The sequence below is a fragment of the Capra hircus genome, chromosome 19 (assembly GCF_001704415.2).
Source record: "Capra hircus breed San Clemente chromosome 19, ASM170441v1, whole genome shotgun sequence".
Lineage (NCBI taxonomy): Eukaryota > Metazoa > Chordata > Mammalia > Artiodactyla > Bovidae > Capra > Capra hircus.
Window position 1 is genome coordinate 25,962,610 of NC_030826.1, and position 18,798 is coordinate 25,981,407.

General features: G+C 39.9%; 1 protein-coding gene across 4 annotated transcripts in view; it reads right to left on the minus strand.

Moving 5' to 3' along the window:
- RABEP1 (rabaptin, RAB GTPase binding effector protein 1) overlaps nucleotides 13-18,798 on the minus strand; it is a 92,078-nt gene continuing 73,292 nt past the window's right edge. For 3 of the 4 annotated variants that reach the window (XM_018064462.1, XM_018064463.1, XM_018064465.1), the window contains 7 exons: nucleotides 15,471-15,569; nucleotides 10,951-11,091; nucleotides 7,849-8,038; nucleotides 7,170-7,225; nucleotides 4,791-4,889; nucleotides 3,565-3,681; nucleotides 13-2,680 (listed from right to left, as the gene is read on the minus strand). In XM_018064462.1, coding sequence (XP_017919951.1) covers nucleotides 2,579-2,680; nucleotides 3,565-3,681; nucleotides 4,791-4,889; nucleotides 7,170-7,225; nucleotides 7,849-8,038; nucleotides 10,951-11,091; nucleotides 15,471-15,569 — 804 coding nt within the window. In that variant the 3' untranslated portion in view covers nucleotides 13-2,578. The remainder of the gene's footprint in view (nucleotides 2,681-3,564; nucleotides 3,682-4,790; nucleotides 4,890-7,169; nucleotides 7,226-7,848; nucleotides 8,039-10,950; nucleotides 11,092-15,470; nucleotides 15,570-18,798) is intronic. The other variant, XM_018064464.1, reaches the window with a different exon arrangement.

Genomic DNA, 18,798 nt, shown 5'->3' on the forward strand with positions numbered 1-18,798 from the left:
GGCCACACGGTAGACTAGGCAGCAGCTTTTTTAATTTGAACACTTTCTTAAGGACACACCTCCAGTACAGTTAACAAATGGTTATACCTGAAATCTGCTCAGAGCGGAACTCAGGCTCCACGGTTGCAAGGCCACCACTGGCTCACTTCCATGACAGGCATGTATTACCTTTCAGAGCTGAGCTGGGCTGTGCTGTGTCCCGGTACATGGCACTAATGGGTGTGAGGTGCACATGTAGGATCTCAAATGGAGAAACAGAGCTTGGTATACAGTATATGGTTTTGTCCTTTAGCTTTAGGTAATATTTTTATACCTGCCAAATATGAGTTCCGAAAGGTAATACTATACCTGCCTAGAAATGGCTAAGTGACTGCCGATGAAAAGCCACATGGTAAGGTAGGTTACAGGTAAGGGGTAAAATAAGGTTAGACATGCGTGGGAACATGTGTACATGGACTGAATACAAGCACAGGAACACTTGTGAAACCCGACCTTTTCGTTTGTCTTGGAGAGCTAAACACTGCCTTCCAAATCAATTTCCCATTTATACAGAAAACCCAGTTTAAAGAGGTGTTTCATACCAGAAAGACATTGTTAACAAAACCTAGTCTGAGTTTTTCTAGCAGATTTTTCTCCAAAAAGTGGGTTCCAACAATTTGCATCTGCCACTGTAAAGACTGCTCACACTCTCCTAATCATCATTTTATTGGCCCAGAACCATCTTATGGAGAAAAACATGAGCAAGGTGCCCAATCTCAGCCTAGCAGTTCCCTGGGAGCTGTAGTTCAGTTCATTCAGGAAGATTATGAATTATCCACCTTGATTACTACAGTGCCAGTTTTAATAATAATCTAAAACAAATGAGCTTGGAGTTTATCCAAGGAACTGATCTTATACTGACATAATTTAAAGTGATTGCTTTTTTGGAATTAATAAAAATTCCCTGTAATTCAATGAGGATACATGTTTCCTTTAAAGGAAACCCAAGTACCCCATTCTACAAAAGGACTTTAAACCAATTAAAATGTTTCATGCATGCAAGCCTATAGCACTATTTCCATAATTAGTATTTACTTTCAAATTCATAATCATTAATGTAAGACTACAGCAGTAGCCCAAGGAATGAGGTATGTAGGCCATATCTTGTCTTATGGAAGACAGAAATAAAGATCTTTAGGGCTAGTTCATTATCACTTCATTTATAACAAAGAATTCAAGTTGTAGGTTTACTTGAGCCAGAAAATCTACCTAATCCACTTAATTCCCACATAGTTCCTTCACACCACCAACCACAAAGAGTACTTGAAAATAAGAGTTTTAGTTTTGAACCACCTGTACGAAGAATTATTGACAAAACAGCATAGCCTTCCACTGGCTAACAGTAGCTGCATGTAAACAGTGACCACACATCCATTCTTGTGCTTTCTGCAACACTTCGTAAGGCTACGGCAAAGACAACCTGTCCACTGACGCTTTCTGACACAGGAAGGAATTTAACCTCATAGAAATGACAAAGCAGATTTCCAAACTGATGAACTAGGTGGGTTTCCCCAACTTCACCATAAGCATCATCACACTCCAGGTCTAAAATACAAAAGAAAAATACTAAACAGGTATCTGCCAAACCTAGTTATCACCATTTTTGTATCTGACAATTTTGAAACAAACAGAACTCAAATCCACTGATTCAAGTTGAAAATAAGCAGCAGACTTATACATTTATACTAGGTGTTGTCAGACAGACAGCTTGTTTTATTAATGTTTCTTCCACTGATCCAATAACTAAAACAGTTTTCAAAAGTAGATGGTGTGGGTTCAGCTTGACCTTGGTACCTGTGGGTCCACAAAACTTACCGGGTAGCAGAAAAAGTGCTTCCAAACAGTTTCTTGTGCTTTTCCTTTAACCTCAACTTCCAATACATATAGCCCCAGCCAAGTTTTCAAATTCTCTTAATTCAGTTCCAACTGAATTGGTTTTGTTTGCCACCGTCTTATGGTTCTCAGGCAAGTTTCAGTAGCATTTAAGGTCCTCCAACGCAAGATAAAATGGTTTAAAAAAAATACACTGAGCTAGGAAATACAGTCACTAGCCAATGGCCTGCTCTCAAACTTCATATTTTAATATAAAATATTCATACCGCATACTACACCTGTCTGCTAGCTGAATACTGTTACTGATGAACTCTAGACAACAGGAAAAAAAATTCTCTCTTCCAACACCTATGAACAGGAAATGTCATTTCAAACACTATTAGAAGGGTGCTTTAGGGCAGGGAAATGTCGATAAAGCAGGCAAGGAAACAGCACTCTCTCCAGCACCAAGTCTGATGCCACGCTGCTGGAGCCAGTCTGGAGCCTGGTTAGTGTTCCCGTCTGGAAGGTCTTTCTGCGGCAGGTTCCCCTGGCTGTTTGCTGCTCCTGTGCTGCACAGTCTCCTCCCACTAGAATTAAACATTCCTCCAGTCTTCCTTTGTGTGTGTGTGACGACTTCTTCAGTTACGAGTTAAATAATAATTAATGTTGCTCTAAAGATGAGTTAAAAACCCAAAGTGCAGGCGAGAGTCCTGCCATGAGGGTGTCATGTCTCGGGGAGCTGGTTAATGTCTGTCAGTTTGGTGTCATTCAGAATTGCCCGGATTCTCTCCAGGGAGTCCGCCTGTCGGATCCGCTCTAATTGCACCTAGAGAAATAACGCAGTGACGTAAGTGCAGGTGGCTCTTGCTTGACTTTCTGGTTTACTGTGACTGGTTTAGCTGAAATGGAGATAACTCACCAGAGACAAGCTACTTCAAAGAAGGCAGTAAGAACAAGTAAATTCAAAAAATTCCTGGGAGGGAGGTTCAAGCGGGAGGGGACATATGTATACCCATGGCTGATTCATGCTGATGTTGGAGGAAATCAAACACTACTATAAAGCAACTATCCTTCAATTAAAAATAAGTTTTTAAAAGATTAAAATAAAAACAAACTAAGAAATACTTACCCACAGCTGCTGTGTAACAGACCCAGTGTAAGGCGCTGGGACTATGGAGATGAGTGGGACCTGATCCCTGAGAAGCCATAGGGGAGGGAACAAACTTTACAGAATTTCAGCACAATATACTAAACACTACGCCTGGGGACTCAAAGAGGGTTCCACAGGGAGGAAAAAGCTAATAAGCAGGACCTTGAAGAAGGAACAAGGGGGCAATGAGACAAGGATGCTTCCAGAGGGAACACCATGTTGGGTGTAAGGAACCACAAGTAGTTTTTAAAAATTAGAGTATAAAATGCAAGGTGTAGAGACAGGCCTGGTTGGGAAAAGTCTTACATGTCATGTAAGGGCTTTACATACCACCCTTAAGGGCAGCAAGGAGGAAGAAAAGGGGTACATGTGAGGGACAATGGAGGGACAGGTTTCCATCTGAAATGACCAGGCAGGAATATGGGGCAGGGGCAACCATAGTCTCTAGTCTTCTAGGCTTTGTCAGAGGTTGAGTCAGGGTTTAGAAAATTCTCCTGGAGGCCAAGAACCCCGAAAGTGCCTCCTTGGTGTTCCATCTAGGGGTTTCCCAAATGCCTCACCTGAAGGGTCTGAGAAAGCTTTACAAAATCTCTCTGCACTTGTTCACTGACGTCTAGTTCAGTCTGCAATCTCTGAGCTTTGTTCTTCTCTTCAAACATTAGTTGTTCGACAGTAACCTAAAAAAATACAAGTTTTGAATGAGGATTAATGCTGGAAAGCCACAGATCAGTCACTCAGGAAACCTGGGCAGCACTTGTTCCCTACTGCAAGAGAGGAAAAAGAGTGCCTGTCACCCTTTAAGATGGTGTTAGTCTCCCTTTATTTCTGTCTTCACAAGGCAAGGGTGCAAGCTGCCTAAGCTACCTGCTCTAGACCCTAAAGTGAATCAAGTGTTAGAGCCAAATTAAAACGAAAGTGCAAGCCCCACCTCTCACCCCCAGCAGCCCACTGACAATGACTAATCATCAAAAATTAGCTGCTGTTAAGATCAACAGCTATCATAGCAACAGGGAGAGAAACTTCAGGGCTTTTCTCTGACAATCATGACAGTTAAGCATCTGCCAGGAAAATCCTCTGAGTCAGCCTTAGGCAGCCCTGCTATCTCCAGTCTTTCTGACAGAAACCATCAGGACCCGTGCATGTGAGCCTTTCTAAAATCAAAGGACTATCAAAAAACCCATTTTTACACTTAAAGGTCAGACCACAGCCCCCCTGAAAGCGAACTTACCCCACAATTAGCCCCATGCACTTTTATTCTAACAGGACTAATCAGAATGTGGGCAGCAAATACGATTCAGTGCCCCACTGGATAAAATCAATTGAATGGAATGGCACTTCCAGAGCAGTGTCTCTGGCTTTGATGGTGCCAAGTCTGGTTCATGGCCTTCAGCCAGCGGGGCCTGTGACAGAGCCCCACAAAGCTGGCAGTGTGCAGAGACCTAACCCAGCTCTGAAGAGAGAAATCCATTTTCTCCCTGAAACGGAGAGTCACCAGCTTTCAGAAGGGGACTCTATCAAAAGAGCAGGGCTATTTTTTAAACAGGGAAGATGTGATCCCACATCCTTTACTTTGCTGTGGTTTTTAAAATATTATTTATATATTAGGCTGGCCAGGTCCTAGTTGTGGCATGCAAACTCCTAGCTGTGGCAGGTCAGATCTAGTTCCCTGACCAGAGATCGAACCTGGACCCCCTGCACTGGGAGCGCAGTGTTAGCCACTGAACCACCAGGAAAGTCCCTGTTTTTGTTTTTTTTTTTAATGAAACTACCAACAAAAATGTTTCACCTTAGCAGCAGTTTCTTTCTTCAGCTGTTCTTCCAACGTCATTTTCATCTCCTGAAGACTCTCAAGCTGTTGAGACTTCTCTCTTAATGTGGACTCCAACTGTAAAATTAAGAAGGAAAAAGCTGAAACACAGAAACTCCCTGCAGGTGACAGCACGGCTGCCAGAGGAGCCAGCAGCCTGCAGAGCCGCACCCAGTGGCTCGTTTTCCTAGGCCTTGGGTATTGGCTCTGCTTGGAATCGTCTCCTTACCCTCTGATATCTGTGGATTTTCAATCTGTTCTTCAAGACCTATTGTTTCTTTTACTAAACGTTTATTAGGTACCTCCTACATGCTGCAGGAGAGACAGACATGTAAGTTAACTGTGGCATACGACCATGGATGAAGAAGCACTTAACTCTGCCAGAAAAGTTGGCAAGGGCTTCCCTGAAGAGATGACATCTGACCCTTAAAGGGGCTGTAAAGGGGAGAAGGTGGAGAGAGACTCCAAAAGGAGGGAGCTGACACATAAAAATAATGAGTTAAGGAACTGAGGTGCTGGCCCTGGAGGCTGAGGCCCAAGAGGCAGTGGTGAGGCAGTGGTGAGGCAGGGGAGCCCAACCGGGCTAAGGGAACTACTGAAGGGTTTTAAACCAGATTGGCTCACAGTCAAGTTTATAATCTTTAAAGATCACCTTGGTTTCAATACAAAAGTTAATTGGAAAGGGATACATTTTGGAGTCAGGGAAAGAAGTTAGGCTGTTACAAAGAGTTAGGTGAGTACTGAAGTCAACCCAAACAGTGGGAGTGGGGAAGACAGACACACTGGGACACTGGTGACTACTGCCAGCACAACCTTGACTGCACCAGGAGGCCGAAGCCAGATGGCAGTGGGTGAGGAATGACTGGGAGGTCAGGAAGTAGAGATGACTCTTTCAAGAACTCTGGGCATAAAAGGAAGAAGAAAGATTGGTAGTTGGAGAAAGAAGTGTAATTCAAAGAGAAACATCTCCCATTTACTAGGAGGCCTCTGAGCCTCCTAGTGGTTATGCAAAATGGAAAAAACCAATTAACACACAGAAGTTCAAGGCCCACAGTGAAAGAGGAAGACAGCGAAGATGCCAGGAAAAGACATGAGTGGTTCAGTCAAAGCACATGTGCAGTGACAGAAGACTGGTCAGAATGAGGTCATCACCCCTTCTTAAGATGCAAGAAAAGAGAAGACTGGGAGGAAAAAGGCAAACATGTTACTGCGGAGGCAAGAGCTGAAGATGGTCCTGCTTCTGATAGGGGTACAAGGCCATCATGAGGTGAGGTGAGTGGTGACTGAACAGCCACTGCAGGGAACGGAAGGGAACAACTAAGAACAGATGAAAAGCTACTGAGCAACACGTGGCACCAGGAGCAGGCGTGTTACTCCTTCCAGTGGTCCAAGAGGCAGAGAAGGTGGACACCAGGATTAGTCCTGGGTTGGGCATATCGAGTAAGGTCAGCAGAAGGACAAGGTACGAGGGGGCTTGCAGGCACTGGGGGAGACTAGCTAAAGAGACAAGCTCTGTCAGACGCCACTTAGAAGCAAAGAAAGAAAAGTCATGAGGAAGCTGCTAAAACCAGAAGAAAAGGAAAAGTTCAAGGAACTGAATGTCTGAATGAGGTTCTCAGACAGATAAACCTACAGGATAAAGGGCTAGAAAGACGGTAGACTGGGGTCAGGAGATATGAGCCTGGAGGGAGATGTCAGAAGTGGGGCAAGGTGCAGGCAGGAGTGTGGGAAGGAAGGGCCGGGTGGAGGTAAAGGTCACTGACTCAAGGAATTATGAGGCCAGTGAGCTGAACAGGGTCATTTACCAGAAGGTGTTCATGAGGTCTAAGAGACGGAGACTAAGCCAGGTAGAAAACATCACCTCCTGTTTGTAACAGACTTCATACATATTTCCATGGTAGCTTTAAGTACATATCATGTTAAGACCATGCCTTGGGTGGTCCAGTAGCTAAGACTCCATGCTCCCAATACAGGGGGCCAAGGATCGATCTCTGTTCAGGTAATTAGATCTCACATGCCACAACTAAGACCCAGCGCAGTCACTTAAACCAGCCAAATAAATATCCTTTAAAGAAAAGACCATGCCTTGCCTATCTTCCCACCACAGTGGAAGCTCCAAACTAAGTCACATCTCAGTCTTCCCTGTATCTCCTCCCGGCAACACAGAGCAGGCTCTCATCAGTATCTACTGTCATCAGCCACTATATTTCATCACATGCTACTATACTTTTCCTGGGAGTTCCTTGAAGGCAGGGACTATGTTCTAACTATACTTTATTCCTTGAGTATAGCACAGTAGGACTCCAATAAACACCTATTAGCTGCTGACAGAATCAATTTGAAACTTGTGAAACTTACCTGTCCTTTTTCTACTTTTATTCTTTCTAATTCAGCTTTTAGGCTAGAGATGGAAGCTAGGAGGAAAAAAGGAGACATGTTAGCATTTACTGATTATTTTGCATTTAAATCTTAAAATGCCCTTTTGTACCATAGCTCAATCTCACAACAAAAGAAGACAAATGTACTGAACACAGTGAGCAGGGTGGTGGTGGGGGACCAGCATCCTCTTCTCACAATTATCCCCAACCAATCAGCATAACATTCAAGCTCGTGTCAAAGTCAGAGCACACACCAATGAACGCTATGGCATAATCTCTGCCTCAAATACCGACACTTCACGATGTGGTGGGGTGGGGCGGGGTGAGCCTGGCAGAAGTCTGTTAACACTTCTAAGTTCTGAAGGAAATGCCACCTCTCTTCTCACAGGCTCCAGTATCTGGGTTCAAGTCCTGAGTTCCCTGTCTATTTAGTAACTGCCAGAGAGGCACCAGAGCTCCTAAAAAGATGAGTTTGGGTTTTTTTTAAACTCCCTATCAGGGGCTATATCAGAACATATGGGGAAAGGGACTGAGTCCTTACTTAGTTCCATCCTATACTTTTTGTTTTCTACATTCCAAGACTATGTACTACTTCTTATAACCAGAGAAAAGTTTTATTCAGTGCCTCCAATTCTAAACTACATCACTTTTATCTTCACCTATTTCTTCTTTGCAGTTTTCTATTTCTAGCTGCAGAGTTTCTTCAAGATTTTCTTTTAAACACTGTTCTGCTTGAATCTGCTCTTTCAGGAAAAGTATTTCAGCCTTCAGCTTCTCTTCCATGTGATCTGCCGCTGTCCGCACATTAACGATATTCTCACGGTATTTTAATACCAACTCCCGGAGTGCCTGGATCCAAGAAACAAATAGTTATTGGGTTTTTAAGGGTGAAAGAAAATAAACAAAAAAAGCTAAAGATTTTCTGCAACCAGAACTTCAGATATTATTTTAGACAGTTCAAAACTTAGGATGTTGAACCCAACCCTTTTGGGCTTCAAGAGGCAGGTGTCATGCCATGTTAATATTCAGTATGTTATAGAAATAAGATAACACTGCCAAGCAAAAAATGTATATTGTGAACTAAAATTTTTCCCTCAAAACTGTTTCATAAATGGAAAAATTAAAATGTTGGATGACTTACAATATGGGGTTCACTATTAATAGCTTAGACACTTACACTATTATCTGCTTAAATTTGAGAGGAGTTAGTGAATGAAGACCAAAAAGACTGAAACTCAGAAGCAAGTGTGAACTCCAAGATGACAAAATATACTTATTTATTTATTCATTCAAATAAACACTTGTTGAACATCTACCACAAAGGCAAAGTACTATTAGGTCTGAGGCAAGTATGCAATGAGAGGCTTTCTAAGGTGATCAGCTTTTTTTCTGTAATAAATTCAGTTTAAGTCTTATTTTACTTTTTCCCTTAATTTTAGTTGTCTTCTTCTAAAAACCCTCCCAATTATATCCTAAAGCAACCCTACAGTAAAAACTGGGCTTCTTAGATAACTACCAAATGTATATAAATTAAAGAACAGCAAGAAAAAAAAAGTAATTGAAAATCTGTATCAAGGAAAATTTCATTAAGATTTTATTAAAGAATCAAGCTTTACAGGCTAGACTGGTTATAATCTTCAAGGATTCTTGGATTCTTGGAATTTCTTAAAAATCTAGGTATTAAAAGTCTCTACAGAACATGCAAGAGAGGAATCTTTCCTGCCAAGAGAAAAGTTTGACAAGGAAAGTGGTATACTGACAGCAAAAGTAGGCAGGTCCCCCAGACTTTCTCCCTGATGATACCAGTCACCAGTTCAGAAAGGACAGAGAGCTCTTCAGAGTGTCAGTAACCTGAGCTGAGACCACAGGCTGGGGGAGGGCAGGGAAAGGAGAGGGAAGCAGCAAGGAGCTAAAAGGAAGGGCAGGCAATGGAGCCTGTGTAAATAAGAACAAAAAATAAGTCATGTTAACATCTGTAAGGAAAACAGAATGAGGTCCAAACAGTAGGGAATGAATCTGTAAGGCAGGATTAGGAAACACTGTTAAGCTATAAATCTCTGTAATGTCTGACTTTTTAAAATTTAACAATTACAAATTTCTTTAAAAAATCCACCCAACCACAAAAGAATGGAAGTGATCAAGTGTTATAAAAGTTACCAGAAGACAGAAGGAGTGTGCTGTATCCTAAGTGCTATATAGAAAACCTAACATCACAAGGAGCCAGCATGGAGACCCCCTTCAAATATTTCATTTCTGGTGCATTCTCAATTATCCTGCAAGAATGATAGAGACCTTCAATTTGGCAAAGGAGTCTTAGATACAGCACTGAAAGCATAAGCCAACAGAAGAAAAGGAGAGATAAATTGGACTTTATCAAAATTTAAAACTTTTAGGTTTCAAAGGACACCATCAAGAAAATGAAAAAGACAATCCACAAAATGGGAGAAAACACTTGTAGATCATTTATTTACCTGATAAGGTACTTATATCTAGAATGTATAAAGAATTCTTATCACTCAAAAAAATAAAAAGCAACCCAATTTTAGAGTAAGCAAAGGATCTTAAAACAGGTATTTCTCCAAGGAAGACATAAAAATGTCCAATAAACATATGAAAAGATGCTCAATAACCATTAGGGAAATGCAAATTAACCTTAGGGAAAGAGAAATCAAAACTACAATAAGATACCATTTCACACCCTCCAGGATGGCGATAATCACAAAGTGAGATAACAATGATTGTTAGTGAGAATGTGGAGAAATGACCCAGCAAATTCACTCCTAGGTTTAAACCCAAGAGAAATGAAAACACCAAAACTTATATGTGAATGTTTATGGCAACATATTCATAGTCCAAAGTGGAAACAACCCATTAGTAGTCCATTAGTAGACAAAGGGATAAACAAAACAGCCATATAGTAGAGGATTATTCAGTCATAAACACGAATGAAATACTGATAACATGCTATATGACATGAATGAACCTTGAAAACAAAAAGATATATGAAAGAAGCCAGACACAAAAGACCACAAATTACATGATTCCATTCATATGAAAGAACGGACAGTCTACAGACAGAAAGTAGATCAGTTGTTGCTTAACGCTTGGGGAGGAAGGGCTGAATAAAAGCTAAGGGGATTCTCTTTGAGGTTATGAATATGTACTAAAAATGACTGTGCTGATGGCTACACATCTGAGAATATATTTTAAAACATCGAATTATACACTTTTAACGGGTAAATTATTTGGAAAGTGAATTATATCTCAGTAAAGTTTGTTGTTGTTGTTTTTATTTTATTTTTGGCCACATTTCCAGTTGCGTCCATGTGGCTGCAAATGGCATTATTTTGTTCTTTTTATGGCTGAGTCTTTTCCACTGTCTATTATGTACCACATCTTCTTTATCCATTCGTCTGTAGATGGACATTTGGGTAGTTCCCACGTCTTGGCTATTGTGAATAGCATTGTTATGAACATAGGGGTGCATGTATCTTTTTAAAATCACAGTTTTGTCCACATATATGCCCAGGAGTGGAATTGCTGGATCATATGAAAACTCAATTTTTAGTTTTCTGAGGAACCTGCATACTGTTCTCCACAGTGGCTAAACCAAGTTACATTCCCACCAACAGTACAAAAGGGTTTCCTTTTCTCCACATCCTCTCTAGCATTTATTTGTAAACTTTTTTAAAAAGAAGAATTTATAGACATTTCAAAAAATGTACTTGTTTACATTTTTGATCATATAGAAAACAAGTTACCTCCATGGTGTCTGGGAGAATGAAGTCTTCTGCTTGTTGTAACGACACATGCAAGCTATGCTTTCCCTGAAGACTGTCATTATCTTTCTGTAACCTCACCAGTTCTTCTGAAACCTGTTCCCGTGACTGCATCAGCACTGCCTAAAATAGAAACAGACACTAATCACAGCCAGAAAGGTAAATCCTGTCTGCTGCTAAGTGCACCAATGAAAAACAAAGGTCAAATGAAATAAGGGCTGAGGATGGAGGATACATGACAAAGCTCTGTAAGACTCACAGCAAGCAGACCAGAGATTTACTGACTTACAGCCATTACATATATTCAAGGGGATAGGAAATGAAGCAAGTACCTGAGCTCATTCTCCACTGATTCTACCAAAGGCTTGAAGGTAATGAATTTCTTCCCCCACATCCCTAGGACCAGCATCTCTAGCTCAATGGAAGAGGTTTACATAATTGAGACTTGTATCAAACACAGTGCATATTCCAAGACAACTCCTATTTCCTCACAGCATGCATCCCACAGGAAGTAGGGAGAAACAGAAAGCAGTGACTTCATCTTTCATTACACACATATATGTTCAAGCTCAGGACCACAGTGAGTGGCTCAAGGACCCCAAATATTAGGAAATACGGGGCATTTGAGGAGCTCATTCTTAAAATGGAACATGTTCTTACTTTTTCTGCTGGCTGATGTATAAAACAATTTTAGGTATTTCCTGTGAATTTATATCATATAAAAGTTAGTCAGCTAATTTGAGTATAACATACAATTGCAGATGCAATTCTGTAAAAGTATTTCTGATAATTTTTAATACTAACCATTGAACTTAAAACATACACTTAACAAGACTACTCCACCGTCAACATTTGTTTAGCAGCTACTATTCTAACCAAGCATTTTACTGCCTATGGGAAATAGGGATAACCAACAAACTGCCCTAGAGAAGCTCATGGTGCAGTGGAGGGAAAGACCAGTAACCCCAGAATCACCTAACCATACTACAGGTGCTGTAACAGACAAGGGTACCGCAGTGATAAACGGACAAAGGGCATCTAATTAGCAGAGAGGGTTCAAGAAGATCTCCCATAGAAGGTGACCACTGCATTCCGAAGGACAACCAGGCTGCTGGTAGGAAGGCAAGGTCATGCAAAAGTTTTGGTTAATTCCACCGGCTCTTATTTATTTCAGACCAGAATGCTGCCTTATGCTTAATTTCAACCCAACAAAATATTAGCACTCTACTACCTTTTGGATATGAAAGAAGGGAAAAGAGAATATGTTTATATTTGTTTATTACTGTAACAAGGAAAACAGAAAGATAAACCAAGAATACTTGTAAAATACCATGTATGGGAGTGGGTGGGAACTGAGTGAAAGGATGGAGGGAATGGCAATGAAATTTCTAAGTGATTACATATGCTTATGGTTCTGATTTATGAACCATGTTGCTTGTTCAGAAAACAAAAAAGTAAATCAAAAAAGAAGAAAATCAAAAATGTAATACACAGCTCCATTTGCTTCTGCTTGTATTCAACAGACTGGTTCCAAATAGGAAAAGGAGTACGTCAAGGCTGTATATGGTCACCCTGCTTATTTAACTTATATGCAGAGTACATCATGAGAAATGCTGGGGTGGAAGAAGCACAAGCTGGAATCAAGATTGCTGGGAGAAATATCAATAACTTCAGATATGCAGATGACACCACCCTTATGGCAGAAAGTGAAGAGGAACCAAAGAGCCTCTTGATGAAAATGAAAGAGGAGAGTGAAAAAGTTGGCTTAAAGCTCAACATTCAGAAAACGAAGATCATGGCATCTAGTCCCATCACTTCATGGGAAATAGATGGGGAAACAGTGTCAAGACTTTATATTTTGGGCTACAAAATCACTGCAGATGGTGACTGCAGCCATGAAATTAAAACACGTTTGCTCCTTGGAAGGAAAGTTATGACGAACCTAGACAGCATATTAAAAAGCAGAGACAGTACTTTGTCAACAAAGGTCCGTCTAGTCAAGGCTATGGTTTTTCCAGTGGTCATGTACAGATGTGAGAGTTTGACTGTGAAGAAAGCTGAGCGCCAAAGAAGTGATGCTTTTGAATTGTGGTGTTGGAGAAGACTCTTGAAAGTCCCTTGGACTGCAAGGAGATCAGTCCTGGGTGTTCACTGGAAGGACTGATGTTGAAGCTGAAACTCCAATTACTTTGGCCACCTCATGCAAAGAGCTGACTCATTTGAAAAGACCCTGATGCTGGGAAAGATTGAGGGCAGGAGAAGGGGACGATAGAGGATGAGACGGCTGGATGGAGTCACCGACTCAACGGACATGGGTTTGGGTGGACTCCAGGAGTTGGTAATGGACAGAGAGGCCTGGCGTGCTGCGATTCATGGGATTGCAAAGAGTCGGACACGACTGAGCGACTGAACTGAACTGTATTCAAACTGAATACTACATGGATGAAATGATTCAGTGGAATGTTCATAACAAGAGGCAGAAAAGAAAGAAAAACCAATTCAAGTAATTTTTGAACACAGCACCCAGACTGTAAATCCTCACCTGGGATACATTCTCAGGGTAAAAATAACTACAGTTGTTCTTTGGTATCCACAGAGTATTGGTTCCAAGACACGCTCCCATACCAAATTTGAGATACTCAACTCACATATGTGGACCCAATGGATATGGAGGGCCAATAAATAAATGCTGAACTTCACTTAATAGCTTTGCTGTTGGTAGCAATATTAATGTAATCATTCTAAAACTATTGTGTCCCCATCTTAACCAAGTGATGGAACTTAATGTCACCAACAACGGAACCACCCATCATAACATGCCTCTTGTTATGAACATTCCGCTGAATCATTTCATCCATGTAGTATTCTTTCCCAAATGTCTGACCATGTGGAAATAATCAGACAAATGCACTCTACAAGGCAAATGGTCTGGACTCTTATTAACAATGTTAATGTTGTAAATGCCAAAGGAAAAAAAAGAAGTGGGTGACTATTCTAGATTAAAAGAGAACAAAGTGACATGACAACAAAGTAACAATACGTGATCTCTGACTGGTTCCTTGATCAAAGTAAAACCAGCACTAAAACAATCAAGGGCTTTGGGGAACAATGGTTACATTTTAAGCACATAATAATAGTATTGTGATTATGTAGAACACCTTCTTTGTTCTTTGGAGATACATACTGAAATATTTAGGAGTGTCATGATGTCTACAACTTAATTTCAAATGGCTCAGGAAAAAAAACAAATACACATGTACATTATAAAACCTACATATATATGAAAGAGACTGAGTAACAACTGGAAGCACAATAAAATGTGGCAAAATATTAACTGGTAAGCCTAAGTGAAGATCTTATGAGTGTTCATTCCATAAACATCTCTCAGTTTGAAAATTTTCAAAACAAACAGTGAGAGAGATCAAGATTCCAACCATTACCATAGCTACTCTTCTCTGAAGAGAAGAAATTGAATAATGAAACTTTGCCAGCATTTAACTGTTTTGGGGGTCAGATTATTATTTCATACTCTCTAATTAATGCAAAGACATGAAACTCTCCAGTCAATGTTGAGAATGAGCTGTTCCTCAACAGACCAGGGCTGGTATTCAGGGGTCAGCTCAAGGCCATTCATATACTGACCCAGTGCCCCTCAAAAACAAACAATTACCATACAACCTAGGGTTTGTGTGTTTTCCCGTCATCCCTGGAGGAGATGGACAAGAGGCAACTCTGCAGGATCACTCCAGCAGGACCAACACTGGTGTAATTTACAAAGGGCCGTCAGATGCAGGGCTCCAACTCTGGGAAAATACAAGAACAAGGCAAATGGAACCTGCCAGGGGAGGAGGAGGCCCAAAGCTGGAGAACAATTCTGCAGAGGTTCCAGGCAGTTCTTGTTTGGGAAGCTATCTGTTCCTATTCCTCTCAAAACTGACAGCCTTCTGGAAGTTCTCCATTAGTGTAGCAATTATGATGCACTTTTATCATATCATAATGCCTATGAAGTTACTGAGGCTTTTTTTTTAAATAAGTCAGCTCTCCAGGAAAAGTACAGTAGCTGCTCAAAAGCTGTACCTCCTAGGGCTTTTAGAGGTTAACGTTTTGCTTGTATTTATAACTGAAAATTAAATGCTAGTCCACAGTTCATTTTGTTTAGATTTCTCAAATCAAAGAAAAGTAAGTTAAATGTGATCATTTTTTTTAATCAAGAGGTAAGTTTAAAAAAAGAATAATCTCTTTACATAATCTTGTTCATTATTAATGTTCTGTAGGCTCTGAAGAGCATAACAGGAACCACTTTGGCCAGGAAGATAAAGTCATATTAAAGATTATTTCAAGATAGGATGCATTTAATATGTTGTTGTTAAGTCACCTAAGTCGTGTCCTACTCTTTGAGACCCCATGGACTACAGCATGCCAGGCTCCTCTGTCCTCCATGATCTCTTAGAGTTTACTCAAAATATTTACCATAGTTAATGTTTATTTAACTGTTAACTTACCATCTGTTCCTGAACATCCCTCTTTGCCTGGGAAAACCCCTGCTGTAACTCTTCAAGTAAGATTTCCGATGCTTGAGCTCTTAGGACAAGTGCAGAGATCTTGAAAGGAAAAAAAAAAAAAATCATACACAGAAAATATGGCTATTAGGAATCTGGCTATTCTGAAACTAACTCTACTATCTCCTGCTTAATGTCCAGAATTGATTTTTTTAGTCGTTCATAAAACACCACTCATCTATCATTCAACAAATACGTATGAACCTACTGTGTACAAAAGTCTCAGCCTTTCAGATGACACAGGCAGTACCAAAACTCCCCAGGGGTCACCCACTGCCATACATGAACAACGCATTATACGGCCTCTAGACATAGATATTAATCCATGTGACCCAGTTATAAATATTATTCCTAAAAGAGCTAATTAAAAATCAAAAAAATTTTGAAACTGTCCACACACACACAAAAACCCACACAGTTTAAAGGATAAACAAATCTTCTCTGAACTAGCTGCAGTCTTCCAAGATGATGTACTTAAGAGAACAGATACACGAGAAACTCCCCTGAGTTAGTTTAATGTTCCCGATGAGGGGTTTATGTACAAGTTGATGACTTGTATATAAGAGTGGTAAAATAAAAATAAATTTGGTTAGACATTTTAAGAATGATTAGTTTCAGAATTCTGTCTCCAGTAGTAGCAAAAGAGGTAGTGTGAACCAACCTTCCTGCTGAGAATTAAGAAAACCAGACAAAAATAACCACAGAGCCGAGGACCAGAATGAGGACACTTAGGAGAACTGGATGCAGCCTCTGCAACAGCTCTTCTCCAGAAGCACGTGCCAATTCCAGAAGAAACAGATGCGACACTGAGAAACGGAGCAGGGCGTCTCAGAGCCTCAGGAAAAGGGGCAAAAGTTAAGAGTCCAAGACCCACTACACAGGAATCCCTGGTAACACCCTGCACTTTGGATTGGGTCCCCAAAGGGACACACCCAAGAGTATAAGGAAAGAATTTAAACTAATCCAACCTTCACAACTTCATATGATCTCAATTCCTATAAACAAATTAAGGTGATCCATGATTGGATTATTGGTGACCCACAACTAGTTGTCTGCCTCTAAGAAAAATTATTTCATTTCAATAATTTTCATATATAATGTCTAGCACTCAAGTAAGAATGCACAAGAAAAGACTATGATTAAAAAAAAAAAAGGAAATGATAGAAAACAAAACAGAAACAGACCTACAATGAATCCACGTATGTTACTAAAAGCGGACTTTAAAATAGCTGTATTTGATCTGTTCAGAAATTTAGCCCCACCAGAGATTTAATGGAAACAATAAACACAACCAAATGGAAATAATAAACTAAAAAAGCAATTATCCAAATTATTAAAAATTCAATGAATAAATTTAACAGATTAGACCTACTGGAAGAGAAAATCAGTGATCTGATGATAATAAAGACACATGTGCAAGAATGTTAGAAAGTGTGTTCATTCACAATAGTCAAAAACCAGAAACAATCCAAATATCTCTCAACTGTAGAATGGATAAATAAATTATGCTATAATCATGTTATAGAATATACATAGCATTAAAAAACCTAACCACTGATACACAGAACAGGATGGGTAAGTCTCACAGACACAATGACCACAGACTGGATGCTAAAGGCTACATACTATATGATTCCATTCATAAGAAGTCCAAGAACAAGCAATACTAAAAACATAGTGTTAAAAGCTAGAATACTGGCTACCTCTAAGTACAGCAGGTGGGGTATTTACTTATTAGTAAAGAACATAAAGGTATTAAAAATGGTCTATATCGTGATGCAGATGATAATTTATTACCTGGTAAAATTGTCCACAAAATAAAGCTCACCAAATTGTACACTTGAGAGTTATGCACTTTACTATATCAATAAAAACAAAATTTTAAAGAGACATATGGCTGAGAATATTCCAATTATGAGATAAGACATTGGTTCAGAGATCCAAGATACCCTGTGATACTCCAAATGGCAGAAATATGAAGAAAAATATACTGAGGTATACAATAGAGTACAATTGTTAATAACAAAAACATTTTTAAAAAGAGCTAGGGAAAAAATGACATTTTACCTTCAAAGGAGCAATAATAAGACTGATAGCTGACTTATCAGAAACATGGAAGCCAGAAGCAATGGAATAATAACTTCAAAGTGCTGAAAGAGAACAATGTAAGTACTCAGAATTCTACACCTGGCCAGAGTATCCTTCCTGAATGAAGGTGGAAGAAAAAGATACGTCTAATAAACAAAAATATGAGAGAATGGACTTCTGGCACTGTCCAAGAGGACTAAGCCCACCAAGGCCATTCTCTCCCCTGATTACACCTAAAAATTTCTGGGTAAAATACAAAAAGCAACTACCTGAGGACTCCAAAAACTAAACAAAAGCAGACAGTTTAGAGAGAGAAATCAAAACAAGAAGAAACAATTTATACAGCAGTTTACTGCCTATTTGGGGTTTTTTCCTATTTTCTTGCCAGCATGAATCTGAGAGCGGCTCCAACTGTAAAGCAACAGGGGATGCGGCAGCACAGGAGCAACCACTGCCTCTCTGATCACAGGGCCAGGACAGGGACCCTGTGAGCTGAAGAGGAGAGCAGCACTGAGAGAGAAAGCTACAAGAGGTGCCCGAATTCTGTGCGTGAACCAGCACAAGTCTCACACTCACCCCTGCACTATATACACACAGGGACACAGCCAAAGGAGCACGGCGAAGGCTTTCAAAATGAACTGACATTAGAACCACCTACTACACTAGGCAAGACAGAACTTATGAACTGAACCTAATCTGGGTAACAGAACTCAGTCTCACAAAAAGATATTCATAGTCTCCGAGATCAATCTAAAAGTACTTGACATAGAAAGAATCAGGAAAATGTGGCCAATTCTCAACAGGAAAGAAAATCAATATATGTCAACCCCATGACGACCTAGATTGGAATTATCAAAGATTTAAAAGTAGCTATTGTAACTATAGAGTAAAGGTAAATACTCTTGAAATGAATGAAAACATAGTTCTCAGTAGAGAAATTAAAAACTAAAAAAAAAATGAAAAAACTGACTATCATAGAATCTGGCACAAAAACAGGTGAACAGATTAATCAATTATAAAAGAGTCCTGAAACTGACCCACATATGTATGTTCACTTGATAGCTTACAAAGATGATCCTGCAGAGCAATGATAATACGGTAATCTTTTCACTAAATGGTACAGGAATGGACTATCCAAATGAAAAAAAGAATGTATAAAAATTTACCCCTATCTATAGCTTAT